The sequence below is a fragment of the Phaethon aethereus genome (assembly GCF_964289735.1).
Source record: "Phaethon aethereus genome assembly, chromosome: 14".
Classification (NCBI taxonomy): domain Eukaryota; kingdom Metazoa; phylum Chordata; class Aves; order Phaethontiformes; family Phaethontidae; genus Phaethon; species Phaethon aethereus.
In genome coordinates, this window is record NC_138590.1 from 20,155,075 (window position 1) to 20,167,757 (window position 12,683).

Below are 12,683 nucleotides of genomic sequence, written 5' to 3' on the forward strand. Positions count from 1 at the left end.
GAAGACCGTCCCAGGGGTTTCATGGTGGCCGTCGGCCGGTGCCAGGAGGGCTCTGCTCGTTGGCCGCTCGCCGGCCTTTCTCCGAGCCCCGGTGCTCCTTGCTGGGAGCGAGGCCCCGCGTTCGCGTGTGCCGCCCTGCAGCTGCAGACAGCTGCCCCCTCCGCGTCTCCAGGAATGGGAAGCCTTTCTGGGGGTCGTTGCCATCATTCGTGGGTTTTACATTCTCCTTCCTTGTCCTGAGCGCAGGTACGGACGGCTCGCGGTGCTCTACCAGCCCGGCACTGGGCAGGTTGCACTTGCAGGCAGCTCCTGGGTTTCTCCAGTGGTTTTATTTCCTATTGCTTTCTTTCGCCCCCAGCCGGCATCATCTCCGTCCGCTCTCCACCCGCGTCTCTGAACCGAGAGCTGCTGCGGCTCGTTTCCCACCTTCCTCCTCTCCACAAATAACCCGGTTAATGCGGAACTGGGGCAGGGCTGAACCGTGCCAGGGACTAAGCAGAGCACTTTGCTTTGGAGCGGTTGCTTCTGAAAAATCCTCTTTGGGCAAGTAAATAGTCCAGAGTTTCCACGCAGGGCAGGACAGACGGGAGCCTCCCTGCATCTTCCTTTCCCTCAGGGACAGAGAGGTCGTTGAGCCCATTGCCCTTTGGTGGTTCACGTGCCCGGCACTGAAGTGAGGGGCCCTTTGGGTGCAACCCTCTGCAGTTATGAGGACCGCTTCGTTAACCCACCCTGCTGCCTTGGCCAGGTACTCTGCTGCCAGTGGCGCGGGGAGGGGGGAACAGGCAGAGCCACTGGTGCGTACTGGGTTTCTGAAGCGTCTCAGCCATTGTGAGATAAAGATCCGAGTCATGAAAGTTGCTGTTCGGGTTTTGTTGCAATAGGAGGTGATGGGCAAGTGCTAGGAAAAGCTGAACAGGAAGGATGGAGAGCAGCGGTGAGACCCCTGCTCAAAGCATCTGCGGCAAAGCAGGCTCTGCACCGGGCTAAAACATCCAGCAACTGAGAAAGATCAGGGCTAGATCCAGGTCGGAGGAGCAGGGGCAGAGGCGCGAGGGCTCTGGTCAGCATCGGCTTCCTCAGGCCAGGAGGCGGCCGCTGGAAACAGATGAGCGGCCGGAGCAGCGTGAGTCAAAGGAAGCAGCTTCTCGCCTCCCGCGCTGCCGGAGCCCCGAGCCCCCGCTGCGGGATGTCGCGCCGGGCTGAGCCGTGCCGGCGGGCTCGCGGGGCTCCCAGCAGCCTGGCTTCCAGCCGCCACCGCAGGCTTTTTTTGAGTCGGTTACCCGATCACGCGGTACGGGTTTGGACCGTTTCTAGCACACGTGATGGGAGCAGCAGGCAGGAGCCTGTGACGCCTCATGCATCCATGTCCAGATCTTTCTGAGCGCCCCATGCAGCTCTTATCTCCCTGCAGTTGTTTTTACTGATTTTAAAGTTTTTGGTAAAGTGGCATCTCGCCACTGGGGCTCTGGTGAGCCGATGCCAGGGCTGCGGCTGGTGAGTGGGGGCTGAGGTCAGGCTCCTGCCTTCTCTGCATGGGCTCGCTGCGGGAGAAGGGGCTGCCTGCCCCTGCCCCTCCAAAGTGAGCTACGCAGGGGCTTGCTTCTTGCTTTCTCTCTTTTTTTAAGTCTGTCCCCATTCTTCCTTGGCACGACCTGCCTGGCAACGCACAGGCAAAGTCAACCACTGCCAGCAAACCCTCCTTCTCCCCGCAGCGGGGCTGTTCCCCTTCGCCTTCGAACAGGGCTGGATGCTGCAACCATGACTGCCACGGGTGAGGGTTGCCTTGTGTCCCCGGGACACGAAACCTCCTCCATCTTCCTGGAAATCCAACCATCTCTCCAGGAGACCCGATGGTCCTTCTGGCATCATTTCCCTTGGATCTCAGTACCTTTTATCAGGAATCTTGGGAAGCTTTGCAAAAACATCCTGGCCTGGCAAGACTCCCAAGATAACCCCAAACATTATTGATTTGGGGGTGGCAAAATGATGTGGCCAGGGTGCTGGGCTGGTGGGCAGCGGGGGCATAATTTTAGCTGTGCAACCAGGCAGTCCTTCCAAGGACTAACTTTGTTTTTCATGAAGCACAGAACTTTTATCTCTTAAAATACCATGGAAATAGTTCATGTTTTCAGTGTGTTACTCAAACCTGATTTGCTATTTGAGCCCAGTCAATAGTCCTATTCATCCTACAATGGGTTCTCTGTCCCTCTGGCAAACATTTTGCCGTACGAAGCCATGCTGAGTGTGTGAAGCGAGGCATACGGTGATGCCTTGGCGGGACAGTAGCGCAACGTGCTCTCATGGTCACAGCAAAAGGCTGAGCAGAAACTGCGGCACCTCCTGGATCTTCAGTCTTGGGGCCATCTTGGACAGATCATGCAATTTTTCTTGCGCTTGAGCACATCCAAGTGGTTTTGGATTTCTCCCGTGAAGCATGGTTTGTAGGGTGTACCTATTTGTAAACTTTCCATGGTAAAATGAAGTTCTGGGATTTGGGGAGGCGGGATTCGGCCTCCCCGCGTGTGGTGCTGAGACGAGGCTCGGCGCTGTGTTTTGACTGGGGGCCATGCGTGCGGTAAAGGCACCGAAATGGGGTCTGGGGGTGCTGCGAGGCCACGGCAGTGATGCTCTCCCTGCCTCAGGGGGGTCCCGTGTGGGGCAAGTGCAGCGACTGTGCCTGTTGCACCGGTCCTTGGGGTCACCTTCCGATGGGTTTGGCACCCTCGAACGTCGATCTCCAGCAGGTGCCGAGCCAGGGCAGCCCTTTCCCTGGGCTCTTGCGCACGAACACGACAGCAGAAGCTGCTGCTGGAGGTGGGGGAGTCTCTGCTCATCTGGTTTTATTCATTTACTCGAACGATGAATCAGAGGGGGGAACCTGCCAGCAGCCGCAGTCCCGTCCGAAATCACTGATTAACTCCAACCTCCCGGTGGCGAAGTTATTTAATAAACAAGTCATTGCTAATTATGTATGAAAGCAGCCTGGGAGTTGTGCCGGGTCCAGAGGACCGTGGCGTCTCACAGGAGTGGGGCTTTTGCTGACCTCCGCAAGGAAGCGCGAAGAGAGAGGATTCAAACCTCTTGAACAAACGAAGCGTTGAATGACGCTGCGCCGATGCTTCGTGCCGACCCAGCAGTGCATGGGCTGGGTCCGTGGTGGGGTTAAAGTCGATGCCGGTGGCTGCAGGCACTGGTTTTCAGGCACGAGGAGCTCGTTGCTGGATTCCTGCATGAACTGCGGGGCTGAGGTTTGGTCAGAGTGTCCTGACCGCAGCAGCGCGGCAGAGTGCTCGCGCGCATCTGCAGATGGATCCGGTTGGCCGTTCCCAGCTCTGACCTTTCCCAACCCTCCCATCCCTGAGCACCACAGGCCGTTGCGTGACCCCGTGGTGGCTTTGCTCCGGCGTTGTGCCCGAAGCCCCGGTTTGCTGGGTGGTCACTGCTGCAGGGACAGACACCATATTGCTGCTTTCTAAGCACCCTCGGCGGGCTGTAATCCGGCTGTTTTGGCCGCTGATTAGAGCGGCTGTTCCCTGGATTACCCGTCCCGGCTGGCCCCTGCCCGCCGCGGGGTTGCTCGGTGCTGGCTGCCGTGGCCCGGGGAGGCGTGGGGCTGCGGAGGTGCCCCCGGGGCGGCCGAGCAGGCTGTGCTGTGCCCTGCTTTCTCTGCAGCCGGACGGGGGGTCACTGCTGGTGACCCCCGGATCCTCCACCTTTGGGCTCCTGTATCTGGGCTGTTCTGCAGGACAAGTTCACCGGCTGGATCCTGCCCTGGCATTGGCAGAGGGGGCTGCGGGACATCGAACCAGCCCCTGCCGTGGCAGCACACTGCGAGACCCCGTGGAGACCCCGCTGCGGCCCCATGGGGAGTGCGGGGTGAGCAGCTGCCCCTTGCTGCTCCGCGTCCTGCTGCAGGTTCCCCCAGCGCCTCCCTGGGGCTGGCAGCCCCGCGGCTTGCACGCCAGGCTCACGGCTTGCACACGCAAGCTTGCAGGGTGCAGCGGGTTTGCCGGGGGTCTGCCCGCGGCAGACCGTGCATCGCCCTGGTCCCTTTCCTGGCTGCCTGCCCGCGGGTGCTGGCGGAGGCAGCGCTGCCCGAAGCTGCAGCCGCACGCGGGGCGACCCGCCGGGCTGCGAAGCCAGGAGCTGCGGGACGCGGCAGCAGCGCGGTGAGATCCCTGGCAAACAGCGAGGCTGTGCCACTCTCTTTGCCCGAACCGTTGCTCCGGGATCCGCGCTGTTTCTGCTGAAGCGTTGCCGCCCGGGGGCTGTCGCCAGCCCGCGCGGTGCCTGTGCGTGTTACCGCTGTCGCCGGGGCAGATGATGGCGGCCAGACCTCGCCCTTGTGCCGTGTGCAGATCACGAAACGCTCTGCAGACCCCGAGGCTTCCCCTGCGAGGAAGGACCCATCATTTTCTCCCATCCTGCTAAAAGGGGAGCTGCCGTGTGCCAGCACCCGGTGAGTGCCGGGAGCAAGGACAGGCCTCAGTGTCGGCACGCCCCGCGGCGCAGCCACGAGACTGCTCGTCCCTTGCGCGTGCTGGGGTCCCTCCCGTCCCTCTCGGGGGGCTTGTGGGGGACGCGCAGCCTGAGCCTGCCGTTCCCTGCCGCGGGGGAAGGAAGGGGCAGGAGTCTCGGTTCCTGTTGTCCAATTGAGCGTTAAATATAGGCTATTAAGCAATTTTCTTTGCAGGAAGTCTAGAAATACTGCTCTGTGTGAGCACAACCTCTGTCAGACACCACGAGCACTGGAACTTGCCTTTCAGTGTGCAACTGGCCTCATCAGCATCCTTTGCGTTGCCGCTTTGCAGCAGCATTAACCCTTCACTCCCGGACTTGTCAGAGGGTTTGTCTTCTGCGTGACGGGCCCGCAGCATCCTGCTGCTCCTGCCTCTGACCCCGGTGCCCCGGTAGCGCGGCTGAGCCAGAGCTATTTTTGCTTTTTCCAGCTTAAATAGCAAGCTGGCTGCAAAGTCAGCTTTGGGGAGAGCCTCTGCTTTCTGAGCCAGCAGTCTAACTTCTTCCCTGGCCCACCTGATCTTTCAAACACGAGCTGCCGGGCCGGGGGGCTGCGCGCCTGAGTGGGTAGTGGGATCAGGGAGCGCGGGGCGGGCAGGAGGGGATGTCTGTCATCTTGATGTCTCATTTTGATGTGTTATGGTTCCCCTCTGTGTCCTGTGGTCGTGTTTCCCAGCCGTCCATCCCAGCCAGGAGAAGCACACAGGTAGAGGAGTTGCAATCTCTTCTCAGTCATAAATTCTGATTTAAGGGAAAAGCTCGCTGCTGTACATCTGCCCAGGCTTTCGGGCTGCAGCGCACCTTACCTCTGTGGTCGCTTTGGGAAAGCCTGAAAATGTTTTAAACACTGAACACAAAGAGAGAGGGTGATAGGGGTGTTGCACAGAGGTGAGATGTCCAGCTGAGGAATAAAGTTGGGGAAAGAGCTGGAAGCCGGTGACCGTGAGAGCGTGGCTCATGGCAAGGCTGCGGTGCGAGTGACTTCCCCGAAGTGGCTGAGGCTCCACGTGCCGAATGGGGATGCGTTAGACCTGACGCCTGTGCCCCGGGGAACAGAGGTGCCCCATCTCACAGCAGCGTGCCCCTCTGTGGCACTGGCTGTGGACCTGGGACGGGGTCATCTCTGTCGCGCCTGGGGTGCTGTATGGGTGGAGGAGGGTTGTGAAATCGCTATGTCTTCCTTCTATAAATGGCCTTTTTCAAAAGTTACAAATTCCTTTGGAAAGGGCTTTTTATGTAAAAAACAGCCACTTCTGTCTCATTGCAGTCACAGCCACCACTTCCCAGAAAGAAGATTTATCTCTCAGTGGCTGAGGAGGAGAAGGAGGGACGCCGGGGTGATCCGGCAGGACGGGCAGTGGGAGCGCGAGGTGCTCCCCTGCGGCAGCGCTGCTGCGGGCTGGGGTAACGGTGGCTTCAGCCGGGTTTGGAGGGGGCCCTGGTGCCTGGAGGCGTGAGGCTGGGACGGGAGCTCAGCCAGCAGCTACCCGGCTCGCTGGCCGGTGGAGCGGGCAGAGATGTGGGGTACCAGGGGAGAGGCGGGCCAACTCCCGAGCTGGGCACGAGGGAGGAGAGATGGAGTTGAACGAGGCTGCTCCCAGGCGCGGGCAGCTGCCCTCTGTCCTGCCGGGATCCCTCCCCGCTCCGCGCTGTTCCTGGTGCGCGGTGAGGATGCTGAGCGTGTCTGGGCCGTGCGAGGGACGGGTGCGGTGGTGTTTGCTGGCACGCCACGTGCCCCTGCTCTGACTCTGCAAGCGGCTGCCTCCGCGGTGCAGCCGGGCAGGACCCTGGGTCCCGGCAGGGCAGCGCTCGGTGAGATGCTCCGTCCCCTGCCACAGGGGCAGAGTGACAGCGTTTCAGAGCGGCCAAAATTGGCTCCTGAATTTTTACTAAGGGACAGGTCGCAAAACCAGCAAAGTTGCGGCTCAAGAGTTGTGCAGGAGCCACTGAAGCCGCAGCAGGCGGGGAGCAGCCCGGAGGCAGATCCCCTGCCTGCGCCCTTCCTGCCGCTCGGCTTTGCTGTGCTGATGGGCGAGCGGTGCCGGCAGTTCGATCGCTGCTCTCAGACTTGCTGCCAGGAAAGACAGAGTAAACCTCGGAGTTCAGCTCCAGCTCCCTCCTTGCCAGGACAGGCCCCTGCTGGTACCTCTGCCTTCTGCGAGGTCACGTCTCCTTCCACGTCACTGGTTCCCGTCCTCTGCCGTTTTCTCCCCCATTGTGCCCAGTTCAGGTCGTAAACCCCCTTCCAGGCGGGGAAAGCGCTCGGGAAGGGGAGCTGCGGCGCTGCTCCTGCAAGCGGCTGAACGTAACCCTGTATCGCAGTAACGAGCCCATACATCGCGTTTAAAGGGGCATTTTATTTTGATTGTTGGTTGCTGTAGCTACGCAGCTGGACCTCTGGCATGCGGTGCGTGTGCTTGTTGTTTGTCAAGTGAACTTTCCCAAAGGGATTGTCCCATCCCTGCCAGCCTGGGGTTGGGAATGGAGGAGCCATGGGAGGTGACGATGAGGAGGACTGCGATAGCAACCCCCTGCGGGATGGTCAGCCTGCAGAGGGAAGAGGAATGGGTCATGGACAGGGGGACTGTGGGGCAGGACGGTCCCGTGTCGGAGCGGAGTGGAGGGGAGGGCAGCGGGCCACGGTGGGGCTTCGGGTGGAACGTGTAGCTGTTGCTTTAGGGGTGTGTATTGACCGGAGACGGCAGTTCAGGTGCAGTCACAGTGTGCTGCCGTGTGCTGGGCAGAGGAGCCCTGGCTGCGTTAGCATGTACGCAGGTGTTACCTCGCAGCGGGGATGGAGATCTGCTTCACTGCTGCTTGGCCGGTGTTTTCTCCATGTGGTTTTGTCTTGGATCCTGGGCACAGGCAGGCGTGTGGCTCCACGGCAGCCCCAGAGCTGAGGCTGCACCCTGGACCCTCCCGAGGTGGCTGCAGCCTGGGGCGGCAGGGGCCACCGCTCGCCCTCCTGGTGTTTCGGCAGCTTGTTTTCACCTCCTGGGATGCCTCTGCCAGACATCGTGCTTTCCTTCCTGCCCCTGGAGAGCTCCAGCGCTGCGTGCTGCAGCCACGAGGCGCGACGGGCACGCCAAGGTTTCCTTGCAGCGGCACTGCAGGCTGCGCACCCGCGCCTGGGCACCGCTGGGCTGGCTGCCGCTGCACCGTCCCCGCAGGCATGTTGCAGCCTCGCTGCTTCTGCCAGCTCCTCTGTGTCCCCAGAGCCATCCCGGCTCCTGGCCGTGCAGGACTGCTGTCTGGTGGTGCCCAGACCCCAAGTTGTTCTGTTGCTCAGGCAGAAGGATTTTTCTGGCTTTGTGGTGGTTTTCCCTGATGTTGCGGTTGACTGATGAAGCCGGACGGAGAACTTGGAAGCAAAACATTCACAGCCCTTGGCGCAGCCTGGCTGTGACTCATGTGCGGGGTCTGGGTGGTTTTACTTGTGCACGAGAGGAAGCAGAAGTTTCTGTCGAGCCTTTGCAGGGTTTTGTGTTTGCTTGTCCGCAGCTCTGGGGAAGAAGAAGCCTCAGGAGCTGAGCTGGCCACAGAGGGGTCACCCTGCTCTCCCCACGTGCCCCTGCCTGCCGTGCAGCTGGGAGCTTTGGCTGCTCCCACTGGAGGGTTTTTTTCCCCAAAATGTAGATGAGAGGTTCACGTTTTTAGGAAAATGGGATGCTAGGAGCACGGATGGGTCCAACAGTGGCACAGTGAGGATGATGGGGCCCCTCCACACCGGCTCTTTGCTTGTCCCCAGACGTGAGGTGTGGGTGTGAGTGCCCCTCTCCTTTTCTGGCTGAACCTGCCACTGATTTTAGCATCCACTTCGCCCCTGAGACTTGGCCGTGTTGTTCAGCCGAGCGGCTGCCAGCGATCCTCCTTTATTGCTGTTGCACCGGGAATTATCTCCTTCTCCCCCTGCCTCTCCCTTGCTTATTTCTAAGCCAGGCGCTGCCAGCTCCGAAGGCTTCTCAGCTTCGCTCTGGCTGGTGCCTGGTGGCTACAGAGCCCCGACCTCCTCCTCACGCTCAGCGGGGAGGGCTGCTCCATCACTGGTCACCCTGCCTGGGGTGGCCCTGCCTGGCTCCCTCCTGGGGCTTCACACCCACGGCGCAGCAGCATCCGACTCGGGGTCCTGCCCAGCTGGCGGTGGGCATGAGGGATGTCACGGCAGGTCCGTTTTGGCTGGGGACGTGCTGTGCGTAATGTGGGCAGGGTATCGGTGAGGCCACAGCCTGCGGCAAGGAGAGCATGGCTGGCGGCTGATGGTCAGCAGGGAGCTGGTGGAGAGGAAATGGCTCCTTAAGTCATTAACGTCATCTTCGTTATTATTCCAGAGGAGGCAGGAGGCCACCCAGCTCCAGGGACTGGATTAAAGTCCCCGAGCCCTCCGGCTGCCCCGGCGAGGGAAGGGGGCTGCTGCGCCGCGGCCAGCAGCAGCACGGGTGCGTGGAGGAGAGCGGGGCGAGCTTCACCAGTTGTGTGAAGCCAGCTGAGACTGAGCTGCCGGCAGGATTAGTCCCAGGGCTCTAAGCAGAGACACTCAGAGAGCAGCTTTAATGCTTGGAGAAAGCTTTAAATTCTCTTATCCCACGGGGAAAGCAAAACACTTGAATTCTTTTGCGGTTATCTTTTGGCTGTTGATGTCTGAGAGGAGGAAATGGCCTTTGTGTACACACGCGTGTTTTCCACCTGTGCTTGGAAAGGAAGAAAAATGCTGAATTTTTGGACTTTGAGTGAAGACATGCACAGGGGAGTTAGCATTACATCTTTCTAATGCCGTCTGTGTGCCTGCGGTCCCTTGTGTTGCTCAAGTACAAGTTCATCTCCAAGCCGGTGGCCTTTCAGTGCCCGGGAGCGTGTGTGTCTGCATGTGCAGGGTTATGGGGCCGGTTTGAAAAGCCACTCTTGGATCCGCTCAGGTCACTACAAGTAAGAACTTAATAGGATTCAGATCTCGGAGAGAATCTGCAGCTTGGAAAGCAATAAACCTCTGCGTTACTGCCCGTACATGGTGCCTGCCTTCAGCAGGTGCAGAGCCCCTGCAGAGGTGCCGTCTGTGGTGGCCCTGGTAGTGCCACCGTTTGGGGCTGCCCCATGGCACTGGTCTTGAGTTCCCACATGGTCCTCATGGGTATTTTGAGGTTTCATCTCCTATAGTGCGTTTTGGCGGGTGCTGGCCCAGACCCTGCAGAGCCCCGACCCTGGGGTGGGTGCAGGAGAGGGCAGTGCTCTCGGGTGCCAGGGGCCCCGCTGGACGGGTCGCTCCACGGGGACTTGCCAGCTGGGATTACGCGTCCGCCTGCATCACGCTGGTGGTGGGCTTTATCCTGTTCTAACATCTGCGTTTTCCCCTCTCCCGCTGTCTCGGCAGACCTGTCAGCAGCCAAGCGCAAGTTTGCGGACTCGCTCAATGAGTTTAAATTCCGCTGCATTGGTGACGCCGAAACGGATGATGAGATCTGCATAGGTGAGTCCTGGGCGCTGGTGCCATGGGTAGCCCTGAAGCCACGCTCCAGACCCCTGAGCTGAGCAGGGCCCAGGGGAGAAGCACACACGAGGGCACCAAGGGGCCTGGGAATTTGTCTGGGTGCTTTCCTGCTCATTTCTCCTGGTTCAACATCAGCAAAGCCTCACCCAGGAAATCGGTTCTTTCTTCTTGGCCTAAATCTAGCCCTGCCAGATAGGAAAGGAAGAAGATTGGCCGTATCTGAAACCATCTGGATTATCCATCCCTTTTGCATTGGAGAGCAGGGATCTGGGGATGTGGCTGTGGCTGAAGCACTGCAAGGGGCTGTGATCTGATGGAGAGGAGCAGCAGCCTCTCTGCTGGCTGCAGGAGCAGGGAGCCGGCAGGAGCCTGGCAACGCTCTCCCAAGCGAGCCCGGCTCCACCACGGAGCTTCTCGTGGCACAGGGCAGCAGCTTCAGCCGCTTCCCTCCATGTTATCCCGCTTCTGCCCCAGCTGAACTTTTAGAGCTTATTGTGTGCATCATCTGGAGCCAGGAGAGCAAATGAGCTTTAGCCCTGATTTAACTTTGCTTATTTATTTGTGCCCAGCCTCTCAGCAAAAATAGCTTTCTCATCCGAGTCCCCCTTGCTGTGATGCACGTGCTGGCGTGCTGCCGCTCGTGCAGCCAGCACGGCCGAGGCCCGTGCTGAGCCGTAGGGCTGCTCAGCACCTGGCCGTTGGGTCAGGCAGGTTCGAGATGAAGGTGCGGTGTTTCTCTCTGGGGGTGGGCAAGTGGTGCTGGGGATGCTCTGCTGCCAGATGCTTTTGTAGGCAACTGGAAGCCTTTCTGAGGGGAGTGCAATGGTGATTAGAAACCCCAAACAACCCCAAAACACAAGCAAACAAAAAATGCCTCTTCAGTCTCTTTCTTAATTTAAAAAGAAACCAAAACGTTGTTAAATGCTGACCGTGCGGGTGTGTCCCTTCCAGCCAAGTCTCTGCAGGAGTTTGCCACGGTGCTGCGGAACCTGGAGGACGAGCGGATGCGCATGGTATGGCCCCATCTGGCGGGAGTGGGACGGGTGGTGGCACTGCCGCTGCCGCCGGCGGCTCTGCCCGCGGTGCGTGGTGTGGCACCCGGGGCACCGTGGCGTGCAGCGACTGCAAGCCCCATGGCCCCTTCCCTCGCCTGTGGCAGAGCTGCAGGGGAGCGCAGAGGGAGAGGAGGGTGGACTTGGTGGGGGTCACCCTTGAGGAGCACCAGTAATGGTCTCTCGCTGTTGGAAAACGGCCAGCGCTGGTGCTGGTGGGGCTCGCTGGGGTGAGAGCAGGTTTGGCAGAGGCCCCACAGCCTCCCCCGGCCCTCAGCGGCACAGAGCCCGAGGGTGAAGCGTGTGGGTTTCCCTGGGCCACAGGAGGGTTTCTGTGGGAAGGGCTGCTGAGCGGCTCGGGTGTCTGGGGCTGAGCTGGGCGAAAGGCGCTGAGTGAGTTGTACCTGTCTTTGCCTGTAGATCGAGAACGCCAGCGAGGTGCTGATCACGCCGCTGGAGAAGTTTCGCAAGGAGCAGATTGGGGCCGCTAAGGTAGGCTGCTGCTGCACTGAGCCGCTGTCTCCCCTGGGAGCCCCTGCTCGGGCTCAGGACCAGAGCCCAGAGCTGTGTGGCGATGGCCATGGCGGTGGCTGGGACCTGGCACGCTGCAGGGATGGGCCATGCTGGGCCTGGGCACAGGAGGAGATGGCTTTGTGCTGCTGCGGGATGGAGACGGGGAAATCCAGCTCCTGGGAAAGTGCCTCAATGTTCCCAGTTCACCCACAACCAAGTAACATGCCAATGGCCAAAAATCACATGCCAGTTTAAGTGAAGTTTTTTTCTTCCTCCAAACCAGAATTAGCATTTTCTTAGAGGGGTTTCCAGTCTCCTGAGCCCCCCAGTCTGCACTTACCACCCCGGTGCGTCACTGGGTGGCAGCACGGGAATTTGGACGGCTTCTGGCAGGACGGGCGAGCCTGGGGAGGCACCGGTGTGGCTGCGGGCGGCTGTGAGACAGCCTGGCCCCCCCTTTCTTTCCTGCCTTTGTTCTGAAATTAAAACCACTGTCTGCGGCTCTCCTGTTGTTATAACAACCTGCTGCTGCCTGCAAGAAGCACATGCCAGCCCGACGGGGCCGTGTCTGCATGGCAGCGATGTGCCCGGCTCCCCACTGGCACGGGAGCCGCGGCAGCACTGCGGTGCAGCCCAGCCCGGCCAGGCTGTCCTGCTTCATGAGCTAAAAATCAAAGACAAAAAGGAGTGCTGCAGAAAGGAGCCGGTCACTAGCAGGTGCCAGCGGTGGATTTCATACTGGTGTGTTGGGGTGGCAAGGCTGCCATGAGAGGTGCAGAAGAAGAGTTAAGGTTGCCATTCTCCTTTAACGCTCCTGCCACAGACGCCAAATTACTGTGTCATCGTCCCGAGTGGCAGACGGGATAAGACATTGCAAAGGGTGTCAGGGGATAGGATGTGAAGTTGTGACAATGTGCTGGTTAGCAAGCACTTTCCTCGCTGTGGTGTTCTTGGGCCAGCCCTAGACCTGGACGTTTTGCTGAGCCTTGCGCTCTGGGAGTAGAGGCGGGGCTCCCCGAAGTCTTGGATTTTGGCAGTGCAAACTGCTTTCCTGTAGCTGCCCAGTGCTCACGGATCAAAGCAGCTTCACCTGCTTCCAGCTGATGCCCTTGGCC

General features: G+C 60.0%; 1 protein-coding gene across 1 annotated transcript in view; it reads left to right on the forward strand.

Moving 5' to 3' along the window:
• The window catches only part of ARHGAP26 (Rho GTPase activating protein 26), a 151,024-nt gene that overhangs the window by 12,713 nt on the left and 125,628 nt on the right, over nucleotides 1-12,683 (forward strand). Inside the window, exons 2-4 of the mRNA XM_082006068.1 lie at nucleotides 9,887-9,982; nucleotides 10,955-11,016; nucleotides 11,476-11,547. Of these exons, the coding sequence (XP_081862194.1) occupies nucleotides 9,887-9,982; nucleotides 10,955-11,016; nucleotides 11,476-11,547 (230 nt within the window). The remainder of the gene's footprint in view (nucleotides 1-9,886; nucleotides 9,983-10,954; nucleotides 11,017-11,475; nucleotides 11,548-12,683) is intronic.